The sequence below is a fragment of the Nerophis ophidion genome, linkage group LG08 (genome assembly GCF_033978795.1).
Source record: "Nerophis ophidion isolate RoL-2023_Sa linkage group LG08, RoL_Noph_v1.0, whole genome shotgun sequence".
Taxonomy (NCBI): Eukaryota; Metazoa; Chordata; class Actinopteri; order Syngnathiformes; family Syngnathidae; genus Nerophis; species Nerophis ophidion.
Genome location: NC_084618.1, coordinates 16,393,086 through 16,418,328, shown reverse-complemented (window position 1 = coordinate 16,418,328; position 25,243 = coordinate 16,393,086). Strand labels below are relative to the sequence as shown.

At 40.4% G+C, this 25,243-nt stretch overlaps 1 protein-coding gene across 3 annotated transcripts in view; it reads right to left on the bottom strand.

The window, feature by feature from the left end:
• Window positions 1-25,243, bottom strand: part of pik3r1 (phosphoinositide-3-kinase, regulatory subunit 1 (alpha)) — a 67,487-nt gene that overhangs the window by 13,728 nt on the left and 28,516 nt on the right. For 2 of the 3 annotated variants that reach the window (XM_061907860.1, XM_061907861.1), the window contains 5 exons: window positions 20,382-20,474; window positions 20,237-20,311; window positions 12,782-12,913; window positions 12,251-12,452; window positions 12,080-12,162 (listed from right to left, as the gene is read on the bottom strand). In XM_061907860.1, the coding sequence (XP_061763844.1) occupies window positions 12,080-12,162; window positions 12,251-12,452; window positions 12,782-12,913; window positions 20,237-20,311; window positions 20,382-20,474 (585 nt within the window). Of the gene's footprint in view, window positions 1-1,661; window positions 1,815-12,079; window positions 12,163-12,250; window positions 12,453-12,781; window positions 12,914-20,236; window positions 20,312-20,381; window positions 20,475-25,243 lie in introns of those variants that run through there. The other variant, XM_061907862.1, reaches the window with a different exon arrangement.

Sequence of the window (25,243 nt, the reverse complement as noted above, 5' to 3'; positions counted from 1 at the left end):
ATATATGTACATATATGTATATATATATACACACACACACATATATACATACAAATATATGTACACATATATATATATATATATACACACATGTACATATGTATATATACACAAACACACACATACATACATACAAATATATATATGTGTATATATATATATATATACACACACACACACATATATACATACAAGTATATGTACACATATATATATATATATACACACATATATACATATATACGTGCGTATATATATCGGTATATACACATACATATAACAGACATTAACATACATACACACATACAAATACATAGACATACATATATATACACATGTATACGCATATATAAATATGTATGCATACACATACATATAAACACACATATATATACACACATACATATGTATACACATGTATACACATAAATATGTATGCATACATATATACACACATATATATATGTATGTATGTATATATGTATACATACATACACATGTACATATGTATATGAATATATATACACACAAACACATATACATACATACAAACAAATATATATATGTACATATATATATACACACAATACACACACATATATATACACACATATATACATGCGTATATATCAGTATATACACATACATATAACACATAGACATTAACATATATACACATACAAATACATAGACATACATATATAAACACATGTACACGCATATATAAATATGTATACATACATATATACACACACACCTATATATGTATGTATATATATATATATTTGTGTATATATATGTGTATATATATGTGTATCACATACATATATACACACAGATGTATATACATACACACACACACATATATATATATATATATGTGTGTATGTATATATATATTTATAAAACATATATATACATATACAAAAATAGAAAAGTGCACCAGTCAAATAAGTACAAATATTGACATGAGGCACTCCTGAAGGGCCCCAACACGTACAAACAGACATATTGCGTGCAACTGCATATCTTTTCCACTTTACTATCTAATACTGCAACAAATATTACACAATCACATACTTAAATATTTTTTGTAGATGAAACTAAAATAAATATATCTGCCTGGCTTACAGTTTTGAAGCAAGTTATCTGTCGACTTTTTAGATTTGACTGTCCTTTCCATTTACAGTAACTTGCTGTAAAAAAAACCCCACATTTTACAGTAAACCTGAGCAGCCAGTGTTTTTACTGCTAGTTATGTCTATATTTATGTAGAAATCCAACAACCAAATGCATAATAATATCTGTGAACACGCCTTCTCTCTATGTCTGAATGCATGATTTGTTTTCCATGCATTCCCTGTCTAACATGTCAATACAAGACAGGCTACATTGCACACATTCAAACTAATGTCTTTTTGTAGCTGTATGTAGGGGAAGCGCCGCTGAGCTGGCAGCGCTTTGAAAGTCTTTTGTGTCCCTTGTTGCCTCCTTCTTTGTAGACTTTACCAAAGATCACAGTCCTGGTCTAACTAGTCGGTCAATAGAGTTAGTCCAGGTCTAAGTTCTGCGAGTACAAAGTCCCGTGTCGAGGCCGAATATTCGACGTGGAGAAGAAGAAGAAGAAGAAGAAGAAGAAGAAGAAGAAGAAGAAGACTCACGTTGCAAAGTGTGCATCTCCTCTTCCTCACTTCCCTTTTCCCGTGTCAAAAAGACCACCAGATGAAATCCACAGGTTGTCCTCCATGTGCTTCTCCGCTACGGTCCAGCTAATCCTGCTCTCTCTCTACGTGTGTGTGTGTGTGTGTGTGCTCCCTCGCTCGCTCTCTCTCTTTGGTCCCGCCCCCTCTCTGTTTGGAGAGGAGCTGCTGGGCCTTATGATTAACTTGCAAACTTTCAAATATTTGCTGAGCTGGACACTTTGAGGAGGGGGGGGGCTTAGGTTAACAAGAGGCGCTCTGTGAGCGGGTCCACTTTTCCAGCCAACCAAATCTAAGTGGACCTTTTGTCGCCTGCTTAAAATAGGCCTGCAGTCACTGGGAGGGGACGGGGGGACACACACACATACACACACCAGCCTTTCACTTAAAAATTTACAATATGCCCGTGTGTGTGTGTGTGTGTGTGTGTGTTTTAGGTGTGGACTTGAAAGGCGTTTCGAGCAAAAAGCAGCACAGGTGCAGATGAGTGACAGCTGAGAAAGTGCTAGAAATAAGTCCTAAAACAACAAGCGAGGCGGTTCACGTTTCCTCAACGTCACTTCAGTACGACAACTAATATTATTACCCTTTTTTCACTAAAAACACTTTGACAACTGCTTATTTACCATTAAAAAAAAAAAAAATCCTACGCTTTGAACCCTGCGGCTTATTAAACCAGTGTTTTTCAACCACTGTGTGCCGTGGGAGATGATCTAATTTCACCTATTTGGGGTAAAAAAATGTTTTTTGCAAACCAGTAATTGTAGTCTTGGCAAATGATGTGTTGTTGAGCGCGGCAGAGTAACCGTGTAATACTCTTCCATATCAGTAGGTGGCAGCCGGTAGCTAATTGCTTTGTAAATGTGGGAAACAGCGGGAGGCAGCGTGTAGGTAAAAAAGATATTTAATGCTTAAACAAAAGGCATTGAAGCTTAGGGAAGGCTATGCGGAACAAAACTAAAACTGGACTACAAAGTAAACAAAACCAGAATGCTGGACGACAGCAAAGACTTACTGTGGAGCAAAGACAGCGTCCACAAAGTACATCAACGATGTCCCCACAGAGATGGATAATCCATCCATTTTCTACCGGTTATTCCCTTCAGGGTTACGGGGGGCGCTGGTGCCTCTCTCAGCTACAATTGGGCGGAAGGCGGCGTGCACCCTGGACAAGTCGCCACCATATCGCAGGGTAAAAACAACTGAAATATTCTTGATTGCTAACACAAAGTAGATGCGGGAAATATCGCTCAAAGGAAGACATGAAACTGCTAGAGGAAAATGCCCAAAAAAATAAGAACGAAAGACAAGAAGTAAAACCAGTACACGGGAAATGTGCAAATAAGTCAGGGTGTGATGTGACAGTACACCTACTTTGAGACAAGAGCTATAGTGATGCATGCTTTGTTATGCTTTCAAGTCATATCCAACCACTTTTTACTGTCAACTGAGTTTCGTTTTTTAGTGCCTCCGCATTTTTACAACGCAAAAAAATGTGCCTTGGCTCGAAAAAGGTTGAAAAACACTATTAAACAGTGCGGCTCATTTGTGGATTTGTCTTTGCTGACGGTCATGATGCAAAAATGCTATTAGCTAAATCCTACGTTAGCTAACTCTCTTTTGTTTATTATGTCTATTTTCCGCCGGCTCTACTTTCCACAAGAAAAACGAGATTTTGTAAGGTTTGCAAATACCAAAGTTAGTGTTTGACTCAACATGACAGCAACGTTCTTAGAATCCTGAGATAATGCGTATCGAAACATTACTCCTACAAACGCCTGGAATAATGTATGAGTTTTACTACAAAAATGATATTTCGTAAAGACAAATATTAGTTATTCAGTCTGAGTGTCCGCCCTGAGATGGGTAGGTTGTGAGTTCAAACCCCGGCCGAGTCATACCAAAGACTATGAAAATGGGAGCCGTTACCTCCCTGCTTGGGTTGGAATTGGGGGTTAAATCAGCAAAGATGATTCCTAGGCGGGGCTACCACAGCTGCTCACTGCTCCCCTCACCTCCCATACTGTTACACATGCTGTAATATTGTACATGATCATTGGTATATATTATATGAAAATATTACATATATGTTATATTGGTACATTTTTTGGTCTACTTTATACCTTTTGTTTTCGCTCTCTTTTTGTGCATTACCCTTTCCATCCTTTCTAACTAAGCTACAGTGTGGAACAATTTCCCTTCTGATCATTAAAGTTTGTCCAAGTCTATGCTGTGGCGCCATCTTCTGGACGAGTTGTCTCCCTGCAGGTTTTTCTGCCGTTTTAAAGCTTGGAACTGGAAGTGTTATTCTGTTTTCTAGCCATCCATAGCGTTTCTACTCGTAGGGGTTCTTCATTTATCCCTCGAAGCAACGTTTGTAAGTTTTACAATATAACTAAAACTAAAGCGTCCCATGTGCGATGTCTGTTGGAGTGTTTTCATCCATATTTGTACGTGCTATCGTAATGTAGCATTGGCTAATATGCTAACATGTTTACGAGTGTTCGTTTTAGTATTACTAACTTACAACGACATTCTTTTTGTTTAATTCGGTAAATTCCCCACAATGTCACCGTGGACTGATTGAGTCTGTTTAGCTGATTGGAGAGCTAGCTGTTTCCCGCTGTTTAACGCTTTGGGCCGGAAGTACAAGTGCCGTTCATTCTTCTACCCTTCCGTAGCGTTTTTACTCGTATGGATTCTTCATTCGTCACTCCGAGCAACGTTTGTAAGTTTTACAATTTAACTACAACAATTCAAACTTGTGACGTCTGTAGGAGTGTTTTTATGCGTATTAGTGCGTCGTTAGCATGAGCTAATATGCATATTTATTCTGCTAAAGTATATGGCGTGGCTATTTATTTATTATTGTAGTTAGTTTTTAAATAAAACTTTGTAAATGTGTATTAGTACTTTGAGCACTTTGATAACGACCGCGATATGACTTTTTTATAGCGTTTCCATTTGTATAGATTTTTGATTCGTTACTCCAAGAACCATTTGTACGTTTTATGATTCAACTAGACTTATTCAAACTGTGCTTTCATGCATATTAGTGCATTGTTAGCATGAGCTAATATGCTAACTTATTTAGGAGTGTCTGTATTATATTATAAAATATAACATTAATTAGTCAGGTGGAGTTATTGAGTCTGTTTAGCTGATTGGAGAGCTAGCTTCCGCAGCTAGTAGGCCCATGACCATGACTTCTATTTTGTTTGATCAGCCGTTTTACTGCCGTGTTACAGACACCACTTGGAAACAATAAAGGTACCGTATTTCCTTGAATTGCCGCCAGGTATATAGTAAGCGCCTGCCGGGTCAAACTTGTTTCGCAAAATAATTAGCATTACTGCCGCCTTAACAACAAAGAGCCACCGCCTAAAACAGGGCTAGGGAACCTATGGCTCTAGATCCAGATGTGGCTCTTTTGATGACGGCATCTGGCTCTCAGATAACACGACAAGTAATGAATAATTACTAATCACAGTGTTAAAAAATAACGTTCAAAATATAAAACATTCTCAGATACTGGGTTTCACTATGTAAAAGCGCTGTGAGTCTCTAAAAAAAAGTGCAATATAAATACAATTCACTTCACGCATTTTAATCCATCCATCCGGTTTCTACCGCACCTGTTCAAGAAGATGTATCAATGGTAAGAGGCATTTTCTTTATTATAGGTTAGCTCCAGAATAACAATGCTATTAAAAAGAATAAGAGACTCATTATACTCTAAAAATGTTGGTCTTACTTAAAAATGCACGCATCTTGTTGTATTCAGTGTTAAAAAAAATATACGGCTCTCACTGAAGTACGTTTTAAAATATTTGGCTTTCATGGCTCGCTCGGCCAAAAAGGCTCCCGACCCCTGGCCTAAAGTCTTAAATTAAATTTTTTTTTGATAAAAATATAACATTTACATAATAAAAATCAACTACCGGCTTCCCAAATGCTGCAATAAATTAAGCATGATGATGTCAGCATGTGGCCCCACTTTTAACTCCTTATTTCAAACGCTTATTTACAGCAAGTCATTAATTTGACTGTCATTATTTTTTCTTAGGAAGTCAATATTTACTTAGTCAAATTGATTGATTGATACTTTTATTAGTAGATTGCACAGTACAGTACAGATTCCGTACAATTGACCACTAAATGGTAACACCCCAATAAGTTGTTCAACTTGTTTAAGTCGGGGTCCACGTTAATCAATTCCATCCATCCATCCATCTTCCTCCGCTCATCCGAGGTCGGGTCGCGGGGGCAACAGCCTAAGCAGGGAAGCCCAGACTTCCCTCTCCCCAGCCACTTCGTCTAGATCTTCCCGGGGGATCCCGAGGCGTTCCCATGCCAGCCGGGAGACAGTCTTCCCAACGTGTCCTGGGTCTTCCCCGTGGCCTCCTACCGGTTGGACGTGCCCTAAACACCTCCCTCGGGAGGCGTTCGGGTGGCATCCTGACCAGATGCCCGAACCACCTCATCTGGCTCCTCTCCATGTGGAGGAGCAGCGGCTTTACTTTGAGTTCCTCCCGGATGACAGAGCTTCTCACCCTATCTCTAAGGGAGAGCCCCGCCACACGGCGGAAGAAACTCATTTGGGCCACTTGTACCCGTGATCTTATCCTTTCGGTCATGACCCAAAGCTCATGACCATAGGTGAGGATGGGAACGTAGATCGACCGGTAAATTGAGAGCTTTGCCTTCCGGCTCAGCTCCTTCTTCACCACAACAGATCGGTACAACGTCCGCATTACTGAAGACGCCGCACCGATCCGCCTGTCGATCTCACCATCCACTCTTCTCCCACTCGTGAACAAGACTCCTAGGTACTTGAACTCCTCCACTTGGGGCAGGGTCTCCTCCCCAACCCGGAGATGGCACTCCACCCTTTTCCGGGAGAGAATCATGGACTCGGATTTCAATTCATGGTAATAATAATAAAAAATAATAAAAATAATGACATACTTAGTATCTCAGGCAACTCGGACTGTTTTGTTTTTACTTTACGGAAAAAAATAGAGCTATATATCGTATATTGCCTTTCAGCATACGGAGCGGAAAACACCGCCAAATACTGCAGGCTTCTTCACGCAACGAAGCCGGCCTACCTCACCACAGTCTGTAGTCTATTCCCCCCCTTCAGGCAGCGATGAGACGTGATGGTGGCGACAGGCCAAATTACACTGTTTCTCTTCCCCCGTCCACCTTAACTATCAAATAATTCTGAGGGAAACACTGTAACACCCACACATGCTGGAGGAGCCATTTTCACATTTAAGGCGAAAAGAAGGCCCTAGAATTGGCTTTGGTTCTGCTAGAAGAGATCGATTATTTGTTCTGCTTTAATGGTGGGAGGGAGGGAGGGAGGGAGGGAGGGAAGGAAGGAAGGAACGAAGGAAGGAAGGAAGGAAGGAAGGAAGGAAGGAAGGAAGGAAGGAAGGAAGGAAGGAAGGAAGGGAGGGAGGGAGGAAGGAAGGAAGGAAGGAAGGAAGGAAGGAAGGAAGGAAGGATTGGCTTTGGTTCTGCTAGAAGAGATCGAGTATTTGTTCTGCTTTAATGGTGTCATAGAGTACCAGCCTGGAAGGAAGGAAGGAAGGAAGGGGGTGTGTGTGTGTGTGTGTGTGTGTGTTCGCTCCATACTTCCTGTGTTGTATAACACATCCTTACATTTCTAGTCACCTCAGGCCTGTCAAACTCCTTTCTATTCCACACCGCAGTTAAGGTTGCCCTCAGAGGGCCCGGTTGTACTAATGAATCAAGTATGGATATCAAAGCATGTATAAATACATATACTGTACTACAGTAGAGCTGTGAATCTTTCAAGTTTGGGGTCTAATGATTCAATGCAGAATAGATAACTGATTCAAAACAATTCTCAATTAAAAAATCAATACTTGTTTTGATGACATTGGTTGCCAGTACTTTGATTAAATACATCCCTCTATACCAGGGGCGCTCACACTTTTTCTGCAGGCGAGCTACTTTTCAATTGACCGAGTCGAGGAGATCTACCTCATTCCTATTTGTAATTTATATTTTTTTATTTATGAAAGAGACATTTTTGTTAACAAGTTAATGGTGTTTAATGATAATACAAGCATGTTTAACACACATAGATTCCTTTCTTTCATGAAGACAAGAATATAAGTTGGTGTATTACCTGATTCTGATGACTTGCATTGATTGGAATTAGACAGTGGTGCTGATAACGTCCGCATTTTCAAATGGAGGGAAAAAAAAGTCCTCCTTTCTGTCCAATACCACATGAAAGTGGTTGGATTTGGCATCTCATTTGTCCAACTTGCGTACTCGTTTTTAAACACTTTGTTATGAGAGTAGCATATGTGTGTGGCCCTTTAATGTCTGGCAGCAGGTGAGTGACGTCAGTGACTGTGCGGGTGGGCAAGCAAGTGAGAAAGCGGTCGCTGAGGGCGGGGGAGAAATACATTGGCATCAAACTCCGTCGCTTGCTAGCTTGTGCACGCTGGCTTTCTGAGACTCTTATTTTGTTAGCACAGGCAGGATGAAACAGGTCTTTTATGGTGAAGACAGGAACTGTGCAGTCGGTCTTTAGAGTTTTGACGGTAGGTACGGAGTCTCTAGAAATAAAATGTGTTTCTCTGCGTCCGCCCTGTTAGTGATTTTTTTCTTAAATACGAGCTCGCAGCAGCCAGCGTCATCTAACAAGATCCTCGGGTCCCGAGAATGTCAAACAACTGACGAAAGTGAAGTCTTGGTATGATTGATGATTGCTCATTTTTATGTCTATTTTTTAATGCCTGGCTTGAGATCGACTGACACACCCTCCGAGATCGACCAGTCGATCACGATCGACGTAATGCCCACCCCTGCTCTATAAAATAGACAAAGAGCTCAGATAAATGTCTATATTACATACAAAAAACGGGTTTTGTTATATACAGAGGTGGGTAGAGTAACCAGATATTGTACTCAAGTAAGAGTACTGTTACTTTAGAGATGTATTAATCAAGTAAAAGTAAGGAGTAGTCACCCAAATATTTACTTGAGTAAAAGTATGTTGTGAAAAAACTACTCAAGTACTGAGTAACTGATGAGTAACCTGTTTGTTTAATGATGACGGCAACAAGTAATGCACAAAAATAGCAATGAACAAATTCAGAGTCAGGAATATCTCTTAAGCAATATTAAATAATATATATCTGGTTTTACACTGTATTGAAAAAAATTTTGAAAATGAATTTTACCTTTGCAAGCTCCTTATACTATTGGCTAAGTTTTATAAACATAAATGTAAGTTTCTCAATGCCCGACCAGATTTTTGTGCTTTTAAAAAAGATTTAGAACTCCACATTAAAACACTCTACCTCTAACAACCAAAAAGCTGTGAAAACGATGATGCTGTGTTACAAATTTAAGTTATTTACTGAGCTCGAGTGAGCCTATGGCTTTGCACTTTGTTTATATTATTTATATATTTTTTGCATTCTATTTTAGTTACTTTAAATTTACAACCCCCTGGCCCTGTTTTGTACGGTTTTTATACTGTTTTTTACTTATTTGATTATTATTTTCAACTGTTTGTAAATGTTGAAATTTATAAATAAAGGTTTATGTGCAGTTAATCATGTGACCGCCTGGTTCTGTTTGATTGGTGAAACGGAGTCGAACGGCACATGTGACTGCATTTGATTGGTGAAACGCAGGCATGTGATAGATCATACTTTGAAGGTCTCTGACAAACCAAAACAAACAAAGCGTGCATCAACAGATGGATAAAAATCAGTATCGAGTAGCGCGCTGAATGTAGATAAATGGAGCGGAGTAAAAGTAGTGTTTCTTTTTTAAATATACTCAAGTAAAAGTAAAAGTATGATGCATTAAAACTACTCTTAGAAGTACAATTTATCCCAAAAGTTACTCAAGTAGATGTAACTGAGTAAATGTTAAAGTACCAATGATTGTCACACACATACTAGATGTGGCGAAATTATTCTCTGCATTTGACCCATCACCCTTGATCACCCCCTGCGAGGTGAGGGGGGCAGTGGGCATAGAGCGTTGCTACCCACCTCTGGTTCAAAATATATATATACTGTATATATATATATATATATATATATATATATATATATATATTACAGTACATATGGCGACTTGTCCAGGGTGTACCCCGCCTCCCGCCCGATTGTAGCTGAGATAGGCGCCAGCACCCCCCACGACCCCAAAAGGGAATAAGCGGTAGAAAATGGATGGATGGATGGATGGATATATATATATATATATACATATATATATATATATATATATATACATACATACATGGTAAATGGGTACACTTGTTTAGAAATGTTTAGAATGAAGTTGATGAATCCAGATGGATCTCTATTACAATCCCCAAAGAGGGCCCTTTATGTTGATGATTACTTCTATGTGTAGAAATCTTTATTTATAATTGAAACACTTGTTTATTTTTCAACAAGTTTTTAGTTATTTTTGTATCTTTTTTTCCAAATACCGTATTTCCTTGAATTGGCTCCGGGGCGCTAATTAATTTAAAACCTCTTCTCACTCCGGCGCTTACCAAAGGCATGCGGTAAAAGTAAGCATGCACTAATTATTTTAAAACCTCTTCTCGCTCCGGCACCTACCAAAGGCATACAGTAAAAAATTTAGTGTGATGTAAGCTTGGACCTTAAATCCTACTGAATAGCTCTTAAAGGGGAACATTATCCCAATTTCAAAAGGGTTAAAAACAATAAAAATCAGTTCCCAGTAGCTTGTTGTGTTTTTTAAGTTTTTTTTCAAAATGTTACCGGTCTCGGAACATCCCTAAATAAAGCTTTAAAGTGCTTTATTTTCACTATCTTCGAAACCACTATCCATTTCCCTGTGACGTCACACAGTGCTGCCAATGTAAACAAACAATGGGAATACCACAGCAAGATATAGTGACATTAGCTCGGATTCAAACTCGGATTTCAGCGATTCAACAGATTACGCGTGTATTGAAACAGAGAGTTGGAGTATGAAAGTATTGAAGAAGAAACTGAAGCTATTGAGCGAATAGCTATTGACGCTATTCATAGCCATAGCATGGCCGAATAGCTGCGGTAAAATGTGCGGACCAAACGATCAGGACTTTCGCATCTTTTGACACGGGAGCAACTTAAATCCGTCGATTGGTAAGTGTTTGTTTCGCATTAAATGTGGGTGGAAGGAAACGTAATATAGTTGCAAATGCATCTACAGGTTATCCATACATCTCTGTGCCATGTCTGCTTTAGCACCGCCGGTAAATAGCATTTTAGCATCGATTAGCGTAGCATGTTAGCATCGATTAGCTGGCAGTCAACATCAACAAAACTCCCCTTTGTGATTTCGTTGACTTTATCGTTGCAAATGCATCTGCAGGTTATCCATACATCTCTGTGCCATGTCTGTCATCGCCGGTAAAATGTGGAGACACTCCAGCATATTCAATGGGGGTCTGGCGGCAGACACTTTGGCATCTTCGGGCCTGTGGTGCAACTTGAATCCCTCCCTGTTAGTGTTGTTACACCCTCCGACAACACACCGACGAGGCATGATGTCTCCAAGGTTCCAAAAAATAGTCAAAAAAACGGAAAATAACAGAGCTGAGACCCGGTGTTTGTAATGTGTTGAAAATGAAAATGGTGGGTGTGTTACCTCGGCGACGTCACATTCTGACGTCATCGCCTCCAGCGCGATAAACAGAAAGGAGTTTAATTCGCCAAAATTCACCCATTTAGAGTTCAGAAATCGGTTAAAAAAATATATGGTCTTTTTTCCGCACCATCAAGGTATATATTGACGCTCACATGGGTCTGGTGATAATGTTCCCCTTTAATCTTCTTCTCTTTATGCGATTTCAAATTACAAGTATTGAAATCAGCCTCCTCCATTTTGAAAATGATGTCAGGGGAAGTGTCACGAGTTTGACCAGGCGGTAATACTAAATATGCACTAATTATTTTGCGAAGCGAGTTTGACTATATGCCCTGCGGCAATTCAAGGAAATGCGGTAGTTCAAGAAAGACCACTACAAATGAGCAATATTTTGCACGGTTATACAATTTAATAAATCAGAAACTGATGACATAGTGCTGTATTTGACTTCTTTATCTCTTTTTTTCCAACCAAAAATGGTTTGCTCTGATTAGGAGGTGCTTGACTTAAAAAAACGTTCACAGGGGGTACATCACTGAAAAAAGGTTGAGAACCACTGGTGTGGAACATACTGTATGTTGGGTACTAAAAGGAATGTTCCATTCACATTGTCAAAGTTTTTTAGCATTCAACCTAACTTTTCATGGGAAACAACAAGAACACCACACTACAAGGACGCATCAGAATAAAAAAAAAAAAAGACCTACCTGGAGCCGCCTGACTTTCAGTCCATTCGCTGGCCACCAGAACCTCGATGATCCTGACGTGAGCGTCCAAGCTGGGCTCACAGCTGCAGGGAGAACAGGATGGCATCAAAAGAATGAAAATGAAGTCCAAAAAAATAGAAAATAAAAAAAAGTGCCGCCCCCGAGGCCCACCTGGTGCTCTGCTGCCTGAAGAAGAAGGGGCTGAAGATCTCGCCCACAGCTCTGGCGCTCAGCAGGTTCTTGGACGCGCTCTGGCAGACGTGGGCCAGGTGTCGGAGCACACACTGCAGGGTGAGCCAGTACTGGGGGGGCAGGGTGGGGCTGCTGGTGACGCGGCGCAGCATCCGGGCGCACTCCTCGGGATTCTGCACCTCTGTGGACGACAAAGCGCGCATTAGGAGCCGATGCAGAGAGCGCAAGGTACGCCGGCAGGTGATTGGCTGCTGCCAGATGCCGCAGATAACCTTTCATGGCTTGTTTTTAGTTAACCACACATATCCTGTTTCTGGCCACGTGACAGCCTGAGAACGCTCAAGACTTTGCACAGAAACATGAGACGAGAGTTTATTCAACGTGCGTGCGGAGCGGCAGAACAAAAGTCCGACACTTGACGGAAGCCAGAGAAATCAAAGTGTGCAGACGCTCTCGCTGCGGTTTGTACTCAATGTTCCACTGCTCGGCTTCCCCACGTCAGCACCTCACCTTTGGCCGTGTGCACCATCTGGGCGTACAGAGCGGGCGGGACGATGGGCTGGGGAAGGTCCTGCAGGAACCGGCGCAGGCCGTCACACAGGTTGGGAAGGTCCAGCTGCTCCAGGTCCACGGTGGGAGCGTCTGAGGTGCAAAACAAGGAAAGACGTTTCATGAGAGCAGAGTGTGTGTGCCTTTAAAAGGCGACGCCTGTTGCAGAGTGAGGTGTGACTTCAGCGAGGCCGCGCTTAGAGCTGCATTTTAGCCTAACTGTGTTTGTTAGCTTAGCAGTCTTGACTGGATTGTGTTAGCGCTAGTTAATAAAGCGATTGGATGTGCTTCCATTGACGTCTTTTCTCCTTGTCCACAAACAAGGAATTGTAGGATTGCAATCTTAGAAAACAAATCAGCAAACCTCCTATTGGACCGTCGTCAATGCATCATCACAAAATAGCTTTTTCAACGTGGTTGTCATTTAGGATGCGAGGTGGCCTTATGTATTCGGCCCAAAAAATGAGGAAAAGTCCTGATGTTTTTCACTTCCGATACCGATATTAATCCGATAGAATACTAGCAGTATTATATTTGTAGTAGGACAGGAGATAAAACACCAACCTATTTATTATCAACCCTCTGGAATAAACATATGCTGTCTTTAAGTTGAAGTGGAGTGGTAGATTGTTTTCTTGGCAACACCGAGGGGCCACAATAATTCATTAGGGTGAATGATGCGGACACATTTGTTACTGGAAACTTTCTGATACGCTTCTGCCCAGGAGATTTTGTATGTGCCAATAACATGCAATTATGATTATTTGATATGTTTATTTTGACAAATGTGCTGTTTTACACTCCAATATTGTTTAATTAATTGTTACGTATGTGTTCAGAAAAAATGACTTTCAACATGTAAGTTACTTTCCCAGAAAAGTAATTGAACTACTAACTAAATTACTCTTTAATAAATGTCATTAATTTTTAAGGGAAGTAATTTATTTCTTACAAATATCTGGCATATGTAGTTGAAAGATGTTTCATGAGAGCAGAGCGTTTGTGTTTACGTAATATGCAACAATACTTATTTTGATACATGTTTATATTGACAAATGTGCTGTTTTACACTCCAATATTGTTCAATGAAGTGTTACGGTTGTGTTTGGAAAATTACTTTCAAAATTATAGTTACTTATTATTTCCCAAAAAAGTAATTGAACTACTAGCTGAATTACTCTTTAATAAACGTAATTAAGCATTAAGGGAAGAAATTAATGTGTTGCTTAAATGGAAAAAAAATAAAATATATAGTTGAAAGACGTTTCATGAGAGCAGAGTGTGTGTGCCTTTAAAAGGCGCCACCTGTTGCAGAGTGAGGTGTGACTTCAGCGAGGCTGCGCTTAGAGCTGCATTTTAGCCTGTGTTTGTTAGCTTAGCAGTCTTGACTGGATTGTGTTAGCGCTAGTTAATAAAGCGATTGGATGTGCTTCCATTGACGTCTTTTCTCCTTGTCCACAAACAAGGAATTGTAGGATTGCAATCTTAGAAAGTACTTTATTGATCCCTGGGGGAAATTTAGCACCACAGTTTTCTCACAATAAACAATACTTGTGTATTTTTTTATATGTGAATAATATAAATACAGTCTATTATACAGCATTATTCACATGTGAATAACATAAATACAGTTTATTATACACCATTATTCACATGTGAATAACATAAATACAGTGTAGCCGCATTATTCACATGTGAATAACATACAGTCTATTAAAAAGCATTTTTCACATGTGAGTAATATAAATACACTCTATTATACAGCATTATTCTCATGTGAATAACAGTCTATTACAGTATGCAGCATTATTCACGTGTGAATAACATAAATACAGTCTATTATACAGCATTATTCACATGTGATTAGTATAAATGCAGTCTATTATACAGCATTATTCACGTGAATAATATAAATACAGTCTATTATACAGCATTATTCACATGTGATTAGTATAAATACAGTCTATTATACAGCATTATTCACATGTGATTAGTATAAATGCAGTCTATTATACATCATTATTCACATGTGAATAATATAATACAGTCTATTATACAGCATTATTCACATGTGAATAACATAAATACAGTTTATTATACAGCATTTTTCACATGTGAGTAATATAAATACACTCTATTGTACAGCATTATTCTCATGTGAATAACAGTCTATTATACAGCATTATTCACATGTGATTAGTATAAATGCAGTCTATTACACAGCATTATTGACATGTGAATAATATAAATACAGTCTATTATACAGTATCATTCATACGTGAATAACAAATACAGTCCATTACACAGCATTATTCACATGTGAATATTTATAAATACGTTATACATTTACAATACATGTACAGTCAAATATTGTCACCTAAATTATTGATGTGTTCCTTATCCCTCATAGTAGTGTGTGTTGTTTGCTGTGTGATGTTGCCTCTTCCTATTTAATATCGAGTTAATTTTAGTGTGATGCTGCTTGTTGCCTTCATTGGTAAAAAGTTACTTCCTGCGCTGTGCTTCTGACGCTGCCGCTTTGACACAGAACCACAACAAAAGTAGCCTGTTGCATGACATCAAATGCACCGGTAACAGTGTTGTAACGTACATAAAAGTAATGTGATTACTTGTGGTGACAGCGTTTTTCCTAAGACTAAATACTGTAGAGGCCAAAGGTTTGGACACACCTTCTCATTCGATGTGTTTTCTTTATTTTCGTGGCTATTTACATCAGGGGTGCCCACACTTTTTCTGCAGGCGAGCTACTTTTCAATTGACCAACTCGAGGGGATCTACCTCATTTATATATATCATTTATATTCATTTATTTATGAAAGAGACATTTTTGTAAACAAGTTAAATGTGTTTAATGATAATACAAGCACGTGTAACACATATAGATGTCTTTCTTTCACGAAGACAAGAATATAAGTTGGTGTATTACCTGATTCTGATGACTCGCATTGATTGGAATCAGACAGTAATGATGATAACGCCCACATTTTCAAATGGAGCAGAAAAAAAGTTGTCCTTTCTGTACAATACCACATGAAAGTGGTTGGTTTTTGGCATCTAATTCATCCAGCTTCCATACACTTTACAAGAAAAACATTGGCGGCAAATTCCGTCGCTTGCTTGATTGACATTCACGGCACCCGAGGGTCTTGTGAGATGACGCTGGCTGCTGCCAGTTCATTATTATGAAAAAATGACAGAGAGGAAGGCGAGAAAGACTTTTTATTTCAACAGACTTTCGCGCCGTCCCTTCCGTCAAAACTCTAAAGGCCGAATGCACATTTCCTATCTTCACAATAAAAGCCCTGCTTCATGCTGCCTGCGCTAACAAAATAAGAGTCTCGGAAAGCTGGCGTGCACAAGTGATGTGCACGCCAGCTTTCTGAGGGATCACTTGTGTATTTAGTTAGCGCAGGCAGCATGAAGCAGGGCTTTTATTGTGAAGATAGGAAATGTGCAGTCGGCCTTTAGAGTTTTGACGGAAGGTACGGCGTTAGAGTCTGTTGAAATAAAAAGTGTTTCTCGCCTTCCTCTCGGTCATATTTTCATAATAATGATCTTGCAGCAGCCAGCGTCATCTCACAAGACCCTCCGGTACCGTGAATGTCATTTAGGTGACGTCTTAGGGAAGATTGATGATCACTAATTTTTAGGTCTATTTTTTTTGAAAGCCTGGCTGGAGATCGACTGACACACCCCCCGCGGTCGACTGGTACCTCGCGATCGACGTAATGGGCACCCCTGATTTACATTGTAGATTGTCACATCTAAACTATGAATGAACACATGGAGAGTTATGTACTTAACAAACAAAGGTGAAATAACTGAAAACATGTTATATACTCTTGTGTCTTCAAAATAGCCACCCTTTGCTCTTATTACATTTTTGCACACTCTTGGCATTCTGTCCATGAGCTTCAAGCACACCTGTGAAGTGAGAACCATTTCAGATACTGCCTCTTGAAGCTCCTGGACAGAATGCCAAGAGTGTGCAAAGCAGTAATCAGAGCAAAGGGTGGCTATTTTGAAGAAACTAGAATATAAATCATGTTTTCAGCTATTTCACCTTTTTTTTTTGTTAAGTACATACCGTATTTCCTTGAATTGCCGCAGGGCATATAGTATGCGCCTGCCTTCAATTACTGCCGGGTCAAACTCGCTTCGCAAAATAATTAGCGCATGCTTAGTATTACCGCCTGGTCAAACTTGTGACGTCACGAGTGACACTTCCCCTGTCATCATTTTAAAAATGGAGGAGGCTGATTTCAATATCAGTAATTTGAAATCGCATAAAGGGAAGAAGATTAAGAGCTATTCAGTAGAATTTAAGGTCCAAGCTTATGTCACACAAAAATTTTTACTGCATACCTTTGGTAAGTGCCGGAGTGAGAAGAGGTTTTAAAATAATTAGCGCATGCTTACTTTTACCGCATGCCTTTGGTAAGCGCAGGAGTGAGAAGAGGTTTTAAATTAATTAGCGCCCCGGCGGCAATTCAAGGAAATACGGTAACTCAACATGTGTTCATTCATAGTTTTGATATGACAATCTACAATGTAAATAGTCTTGAAAATAAAGAAAATGCATTGAATGAGAAAGTGTGTCCAAACTTTTGGCCTGTACTGTATATCTGGCTTGTGTGCTACTGTGTGCTTAGCTGTTGTGTAGCCGCGAGTAGCCTATTGCCTAGCATGTTTACCTTTTTGTAAATGACTTGACAAAACTGAAAGAAAAAGTCCAACCGCGTGTGTTTTAGACCAAACTTTTGGCCTGTTCTGTATGTCTAGCTTGTGTGCTACTGTGTGCTTAGCTGTTGTGTAGCCGCAAGTAGCCTATTGCCTAGCGTGTTTACCTTTTTGTAAATGACTTGACAAAACTGAAAGAAAAAGTCAAACCTTGTGTGTTTAATACACCAAACTTTTGGCCTGTTCTGTATATCTAGCTTGTGTGCTACTGTGTGCTTAGCTGTTGTGTAGCTGCGAGTAGCTTATAGCCTAGCATGTTTACTTTTTTGTAAATGACCTGACAAAACTGGAAGAAAAAGTCCAACCGCGTGTGCTTAATAGACCAAAATTTCGGTCTGTACTATATGTCTAGCTTAGGTACTACTGTGTGCTTAGCTGTTGTGTAGCCGCGAGTAGCCTATTGCCTAGCATGTTTACCTTTTTGTAAATGACTTGACAAAACTGAAAGAAAAAGTCCAACCGCGTGTTTTAGACCAAACTTTTGGCCTGTTCTGTAAGTCTAGCTTGTGTGCTTAGCTGTTGTGTAGCTGCGAGTAGCCTATAGCCTAGCATGTTTACCTTTTTGTAAATGACTTGCCAAAACTGGAAGAAAAAGTCCAACCGCGTGTGTTTAATAGACCAAAATTTAGGTCTGTACTATATGTCTAGCTTAGGTACTACTGTGTGCTTAGCTGTTGTGTAGCTGCGAGTAGCCTATAGCCTAGCATGTTTACCTTTTTGTAAATGACTTGCCAAAACTGAAAGAAAAAGTCAAACCTCGTGTGTTTTAGACCAAACTTTTGGCCTGTTCTGTATGTCTAGCTTGTGTGCTTAGCTGTTGTGTAGCTGCAAGTAGCCTATAGCCTAGCATTTTTACGTTTTTGTAAATGACTTGACAAAACTGGAAGAAAAAGTCCAACCGCGTGTGTTTAATAGACCAAAATTTCGGTCTGTACTATATGTCTAGCTTAGGTACTACTGTGTGCTTAGCTGTTGTGTAGCTGCGAGTAGCCTATTGCCTAGCATGTTTACCTTTTTGTAAATGACTTGACAAAACTGAAAGAAAAAGTCCAACCGCGTGTGTTTTAGACCAAACTTATGGCCTGTTCTGTATGTCTAGCTTGTGTGCTTAGCTGTTGTGTAGCTGCGAGTAGCCTATAGCCTAGCATGTTTACCTTTTTGTAAATGACTTGCCAAAACTGGAAGAAAAAGTTCAACCGCGTGTGTTTAATAGACCAAAATTTCGGTCTGTACTATATGTCTAGCTTAGGTACTACTGTGTGCTTAGCTGTTGTGTAGCTGCGAGTAGCCTATAGCCTAGCATGTTTACCGTTTCGTAAATGACTTGACAAAACTGAAAGAAAAAGTCCAAACCCGTGTGTTTAATAGACCAAACTTTCGGCCTGTACTGTATATCTAGCTTGTGTGCTTAGGTGTTGTGTAGCCGCGATTAGCCTATAGCCCAGGATGTTTACCTTTGTGTAAATGACTTAACAAAACTGGAAGAAAAAGTCCAACCGCGTGTGTTTAATAGACCAAAATTTCGGTCTGTACTATATGTCTAGCTTAGGTACTACTGTGTGCTTAGCTGTTGTGTAGCTGCGAGTAGTTTATAGCCCAGCATATTTACCTTTTTGTAAATGATTTGACAAAACTGGAAGAATAAGTCCAACCGCGTGTGTTTAATAGACCAAACTTTCGGCCTGTACTGTATATCTAGCTTGTGTGCTACTGTGTGCTTAGCTGTTGTGTAGCTGCGAGTAGCTTTTAGCTTAGCATCTTCACCTTTTTATAAATGACTTGACAAAACTGGAAGAAAAAGTCTAACTGCGTGTGTATAATAGACCAAACTTTCGGCCTGTACTGTATATCTAGCTTCTGTGCTACTGTGTGCTTAGCTGTTGTGTAGCCGCGAGTAGCCTATAGCTTAGCATGTTCACCTTTTTATAAATGACTTGACAAAAGTGGAAGAAAAAGTCTAACTGCGTGTGTTTAATAGACCAAACTTTCGGCCTGTACTGTACATCTAGCTTCTGTGCTACTGTGTGCTTACCTGTTGTGTAGCTGCGAGTAGCTTTTAGCTTAGCATCTTCACCTTTTTATAAATGACTTGACAAAAGTGGAAGAAAAAGTCCAACCGCGTGTGTTTAATAGACCAAACTTTCGGCCTGTACTGTATATCTAGCTTGTGTGCTACCGTGTGCTTAGCTGTTGTGTAGCCGCGAGTAGCCTATAGCTTAGCATGTTCACCTTTTTATAAATGACTTGACAAAAGTGGAAGAAAAAGTCCAACTGCGTGTGTTTAATAGACCAGGTAGTAAACATACTGCTTGTATCGGACCAGATACTTGTTTTTAAGAACATCCCTGCTTTTAAGTATAAATAACTTTTTATTCGTTTTTCGGTATTTTGGATACAACGGATGGCGTGTGTACCTATTATTCGCGAAAATTAAAACATTTTTTTGTGGCCCCTGGCAAACCCTGGTGATTGTTCAATTTGAGACCCACAGTGGGAAAAGTTTGGACACCCCTGCTGTAATATGTCTAACAACGTTGCATTCAGGAAAACTGGGAAATACCCATTAAGGGGGATAAAGCTTGAATAAATACGAGTGATCTTGAATGCAGCACACAATAATAATAATAATAGCACAACTAAATGTTGACTACTCACCAGACTCAAACAACTGTCGGACCTCGAGGCCGCCGCCCGCCGTAAAAGTTCTGTACAAGGTCGGGTTCTCCAGACCTGCAAGCGAAGACAACGTTTATCTCTGCTAAGCGTTTTTTTTTTGTTTGTTTGTTTTTTTAAAGTTTACCTTTCTTCTCGATGGCTTGGAGCAGACGGACCAAGGGGGGCGGGGCCGTCTCTGGGAGGGAAAACTGCTCCGTCAGGTCCAGCAGCCAGAAGCCTAGAAGGAATATTTCAAAAAGGGATTAGAAAAGGAACACACATTGTAGTCCAGGGGAGAAAAGCTTCAGCTTGAAAGTGGAAGTGACTTTTACCCAACTATTGAACAAAGCGGCGTCACGCTCGCATCTTTCTTTGGAATGCTCTGATATCCGGGACACTTTTTATGCCATTCACTTTTGCTGAATCATCATATTTGTCTTTTTTAGGGACCGAATGTCCCTTTGGGACAGATTGAATTTCTAGCGTTTTATTCTTCCTTTATTTTTATTCCGCAGCTTTGAGCTGTAATTTGACCCCCTTAACATTCTTCAAAACTCACCAAAGTTGACACAAACATCAGGACTGGCGAACATTTCGATTTAATCAAAGAACCTGACCCCAAAACTAAAAATTGCGCTCTAGCGCCCCCTAGGAAGAAAACACAGACAAAACTGCCTGTAACTTCCAGTAGGAATGTTGTAGCGACATGAAACAAAAACCTCAATGACCTGGATTTCATACACTGACATCCTTCAGCAAAAATCAACAGGAAGTTTGCAATTCCCCCTTCAAAACAAAAGTTTTGTAAAAACACTCACCTTTGCCTCTTTGAACTGTAATTTGACCCCCTTAACATGCTTCAAAACTTACCAAACAGGACACAAACATCAGGACTGGTGAAAATTGTGATCTAATAAAAAAACCTAACCCCAAAACTCAAAATTGCGCTCTAGCGCCCCCTATGAATAAAACACAAACAAAACTGCCTGTAACTTCCAGTAAGAATGTCGTAGAGACATGAAACAAAAACCTCTATGTAGGTCTCACTTAGACCTACAGTTCATATATAGACTCCTCCCAGCAGAAATCAACAGGAATTCTGCAATTCCCCCTTCAGAACAAAAGTTTTGTAAAAACCGGTCACCTTTTTTCAAACATTATCTCCTCTGAGCGCGTTTGTCGTGTCGGCTTCAAACTACTACAGGAGAGAGATTGAACCATTCTGATTAAAAGTTGATGAAAGAGTTTTAACTACTGCTTTGGTTTTGATTTTATCAGCCTTCAAAGAACCGCTGCGCTGAAAAGCTATTCAAAGATGGCCGCCGTGCCCAGACAGTGAGGCAGACGTTTTCTGTTGTTTTTTTCCCGTACCGTCTGCTGCTGGTGCGCACGCACCAACATTCGTGAGGGAGGGGCTGTGATTGTCCATACCATGGGTGTCAAACTCTGGCCCGCGGGCCAAATTGTAATTTCATTTGGCCCTTGAGGCAATAATAAATTAACATTAGAGCTGGCCTGCCGATATTATACAGTGGCAGTGCCGCTGTATCACCGCATTCAACGCTAATTTTCATACTTGCCAACCCTCCCGATTTTTCCAGGACAATCCCGAATTTCAGTGTCCCCCTCCCCGAAAATCTCCCGGGGCAACCATTCTCCCGAATTTCCACCCGGACAACAATATTGGGGGCCTGCCTTAAAGGTACTGCTTTTAGCATCCTCTACAACCTGTCTTTACGTAAGCTTTTCCTCCATACAAACAGCATATGCGGCTTCTACACACACACACAAGTGAATGCAACGCATACTTGGTCAACAGCCATACAGGTCACACTGAGGGTGGCCGTATAAACAACTTTAACACTGTTACACCACACTGTGAACCCACACCAAACAAGAATGACAAACACATTTCGGGGGAACATCCGCACCGTAACACAACATAAACACAACAGAACAAATACCCAGAACCCCTTGCAGCATTAACTCTTCCGGAACGCCACAATATACACCCGTTACCAACAAATCTCGATTTTGCATGCCACTATAAAGTTATATAAGTTTTGCTTGTTCAATATTCAATGCAAAACTTGTTTGGGTCCCTATTAAAGGGGAACATTATCACCAAACCTATGCAAGAGTCAATATATACCTTGATGTTGCAGAAAAAAGATCATGTATTTTTTTAACCGATTTCCAAACTCTAAATGGGTGAAATTTGGCAAATTAAACGCTTTTCTGTTTATCGGTCTCTTAGCGATGACGCCGGAACGTGACGTCACCGAGGTAACACACCCGCCATTTTCATTTTCACATTACAAACACCGGGTCTCAGCTCTGTTATTTTCCGTTTTTTTCAACTATTTTTTGGAACCTTGGAGACATCATGCCTTGTCAGTGTGTTGTCGGAGGGTGTAACAACACTAACAGGGAGGGATTCAAGTTGCACCACTGGCAAGAAATCTAACGCCAGACCCCCATTGAATGTGCCAGAGTGTCTGCACATTTTACCGGCGATGCTAAGACAGACATGGCACAGAGCTGTATGGATAACCTGCAGATGCATTTGCAACTATTAAGTCAACGAAATCACAAAGGTGAGTTTTGTTGATGTTGTTGACTTATGTGTTAATCAGACATATTTGGTCACAGCATGACTGCCAGCTAATCGATGCTAACATGCTACGCTAATGGATGCTTACATGCTATTTATGCTAGCTGTATGTACATTTGAAACTAGATACCCACATTTAATGCGAAACAAACACTTACCAATCGACGGATTTAAGTTGCTCCAGTGTCACAAGATGCGAAAGTCCTGATCGTTAGGTCCGCACATTTTACCGGCGATGCTAATAAGGCAGCCATGCTATGGGCCACATCATTAGGTACACCCACGCTATGGCCGAATAGCGTCAATAGCTATTCGCTCAATAGCTTCAGTTTCTTCTTCAATTTCGTTTTCGCTATCTGCCTCCATACTCCGACCATCTGTTTCAATACATGCGTAATCTGTTGAATCGCTTAAACAGCTGAAATCCGAGCCTGAATTCGAGCTAATGTCGCTATATCTTGCTGTGGTAACCGCCATGTTGTTTGTATTGGCAGCCCTGTATGACGTCACAGGGAAATGGATAGTGGTTTCGATGATAGCGAAAATAAGGCACTTTAAAGCTTTATTTAGGGATATTCCGGGACCGGTAAAATTTTGAAAAAAACTTCAAAAAATACAACAAGCCACTGGGAACTGATTTTTATTGTTTTTAACCCTTTTGAAATTGTGATAATGTTCCCCTTTGAAAGGTTAAGTTGTTCAATTTTGGCCCTCGGCTTTGTTCAGTTTAGAATTTTGGCCCACTCTGTATTTGAGTTTGACACCCCCGCTTTAGAGCACAGCTTAACAACCTGCAGGAAATAATTATTCTCAGGTTTCTCTATGTTTACATTTTGACACTATTTTTTTACACTTTATTCAACATTTCTTCCATATTTCTTATGTTTGCACCTTCATTTTCAGAGCGGATTCAATGTGATTTGACTACTTTGTTGCTGATCCGCCTCCGCTTGGTAAAAGTTCGAGATGCCACCTCAGTAGAAGCATTTAAAACTCATTTGTATACTCTAGCCTTTAAATAGACTCCCTTTTTAGACCAGTTGATCTGCCGTTTCTTTTCTTTTTCTCCTATGTCCCACTCTCCCTTGTGGAGGGGGTCCGGTCCGATCCGGTGGCCATGTACTGCTTGCCTGTGTATCGGCTGGGGACATCTCTGCGCTGCTGATCCGCCTCCGCTTGGGATGGTTTCCTGCTGGCTCCGCTTCGAACGGGACTTTCGCTGCTGTGTTGGATCTGCTTTGGACTGGACTCTCGCGACTGTGTTGGATCCATTATGGATTGCACTTTCACAGTATCATGTTAGACCCGCTCGACATCCATTGCTTACCTCCTCTCCAAGGTTCTCATAGTCATCATTGTCACAGATGTCCCACTGGGTGTGAGTTTTCCTTGCCCTTATGTGGGCCTACCGAGGATGTCGTAGTGGTTTGTGCAGCCCTTTGAGACACTAGTAATTTAGGGCTATATAAGTAAACATTGATTGATTGATTGATTCCACGCTTGTGTTGACATTTCCTTTCCGCTTTGACAGCAAAGTTGGTTAAAAGTCTCGACTGATGTAGAAGACTTATACTGTGATAAGGGGTAAAAATGGCCGTGCAGGCAGGAAGCGCTGCACACGACTTACAGGCCGCTGTGAAAAGGTTGAAAAAGGAGCGGTTACTGGTTTGTCCAAAAAAAAAAAAAAGTGAATATTTACAAGAGCGTGAGGCAAAGTCCAGAGCAAATATACTGTGATATGAGGTAAGCCAGGTCCACGGGGTGTGTTAGAACTTTAGTAGCAGGTGTGGACATGAAAGTGAAGGCTGGACTTATTTAGGCTGAAAGGAGCGACTGTCTAAGCTCCGACAAACGCCATGAAAGGAAGCCTTTTTCCTCCGTATTATTTTGCTACCTTGAAAAATTCACACTCCCGCTTGCGACGTTTTTTTTTTTTGTTTTTTTTTCATTTGCCAATTGAACACCTTTCCGGGGCATTAGGGAGCCCGTCACAAAGTGGCAAATAATGAAGCGCTTCATCCAGATCCACATCCTCTCTGGCCAAGCTGCCATGTTGCGTGTCAAGGAAGGGGGAATTAGCCAGACCGCAGAACACTGTAGGACAACTGCTCATCTGGAAGACATTACCGCGGCGGGCGGGGCGCTGGGCCACGTTCTCAGAAGCAGTGAACTGTGAGATGGAACACCGACGTTCCCAAATAGATTCTTGGACACGCCGTGCTGCCATCGCACACCTTTTATTTTTTTTTTTACCACCCAGACGAGATATCCAACACGGATGCCGTTCCTTCCACACAGCAGCTTTTTCTCAGAAACTAACTCACGGGCTCAAGTTAGATTGTAAGCCATAAAACTGACCAATATCGAAGCTCGTCTTACTCAACGTTAACGAC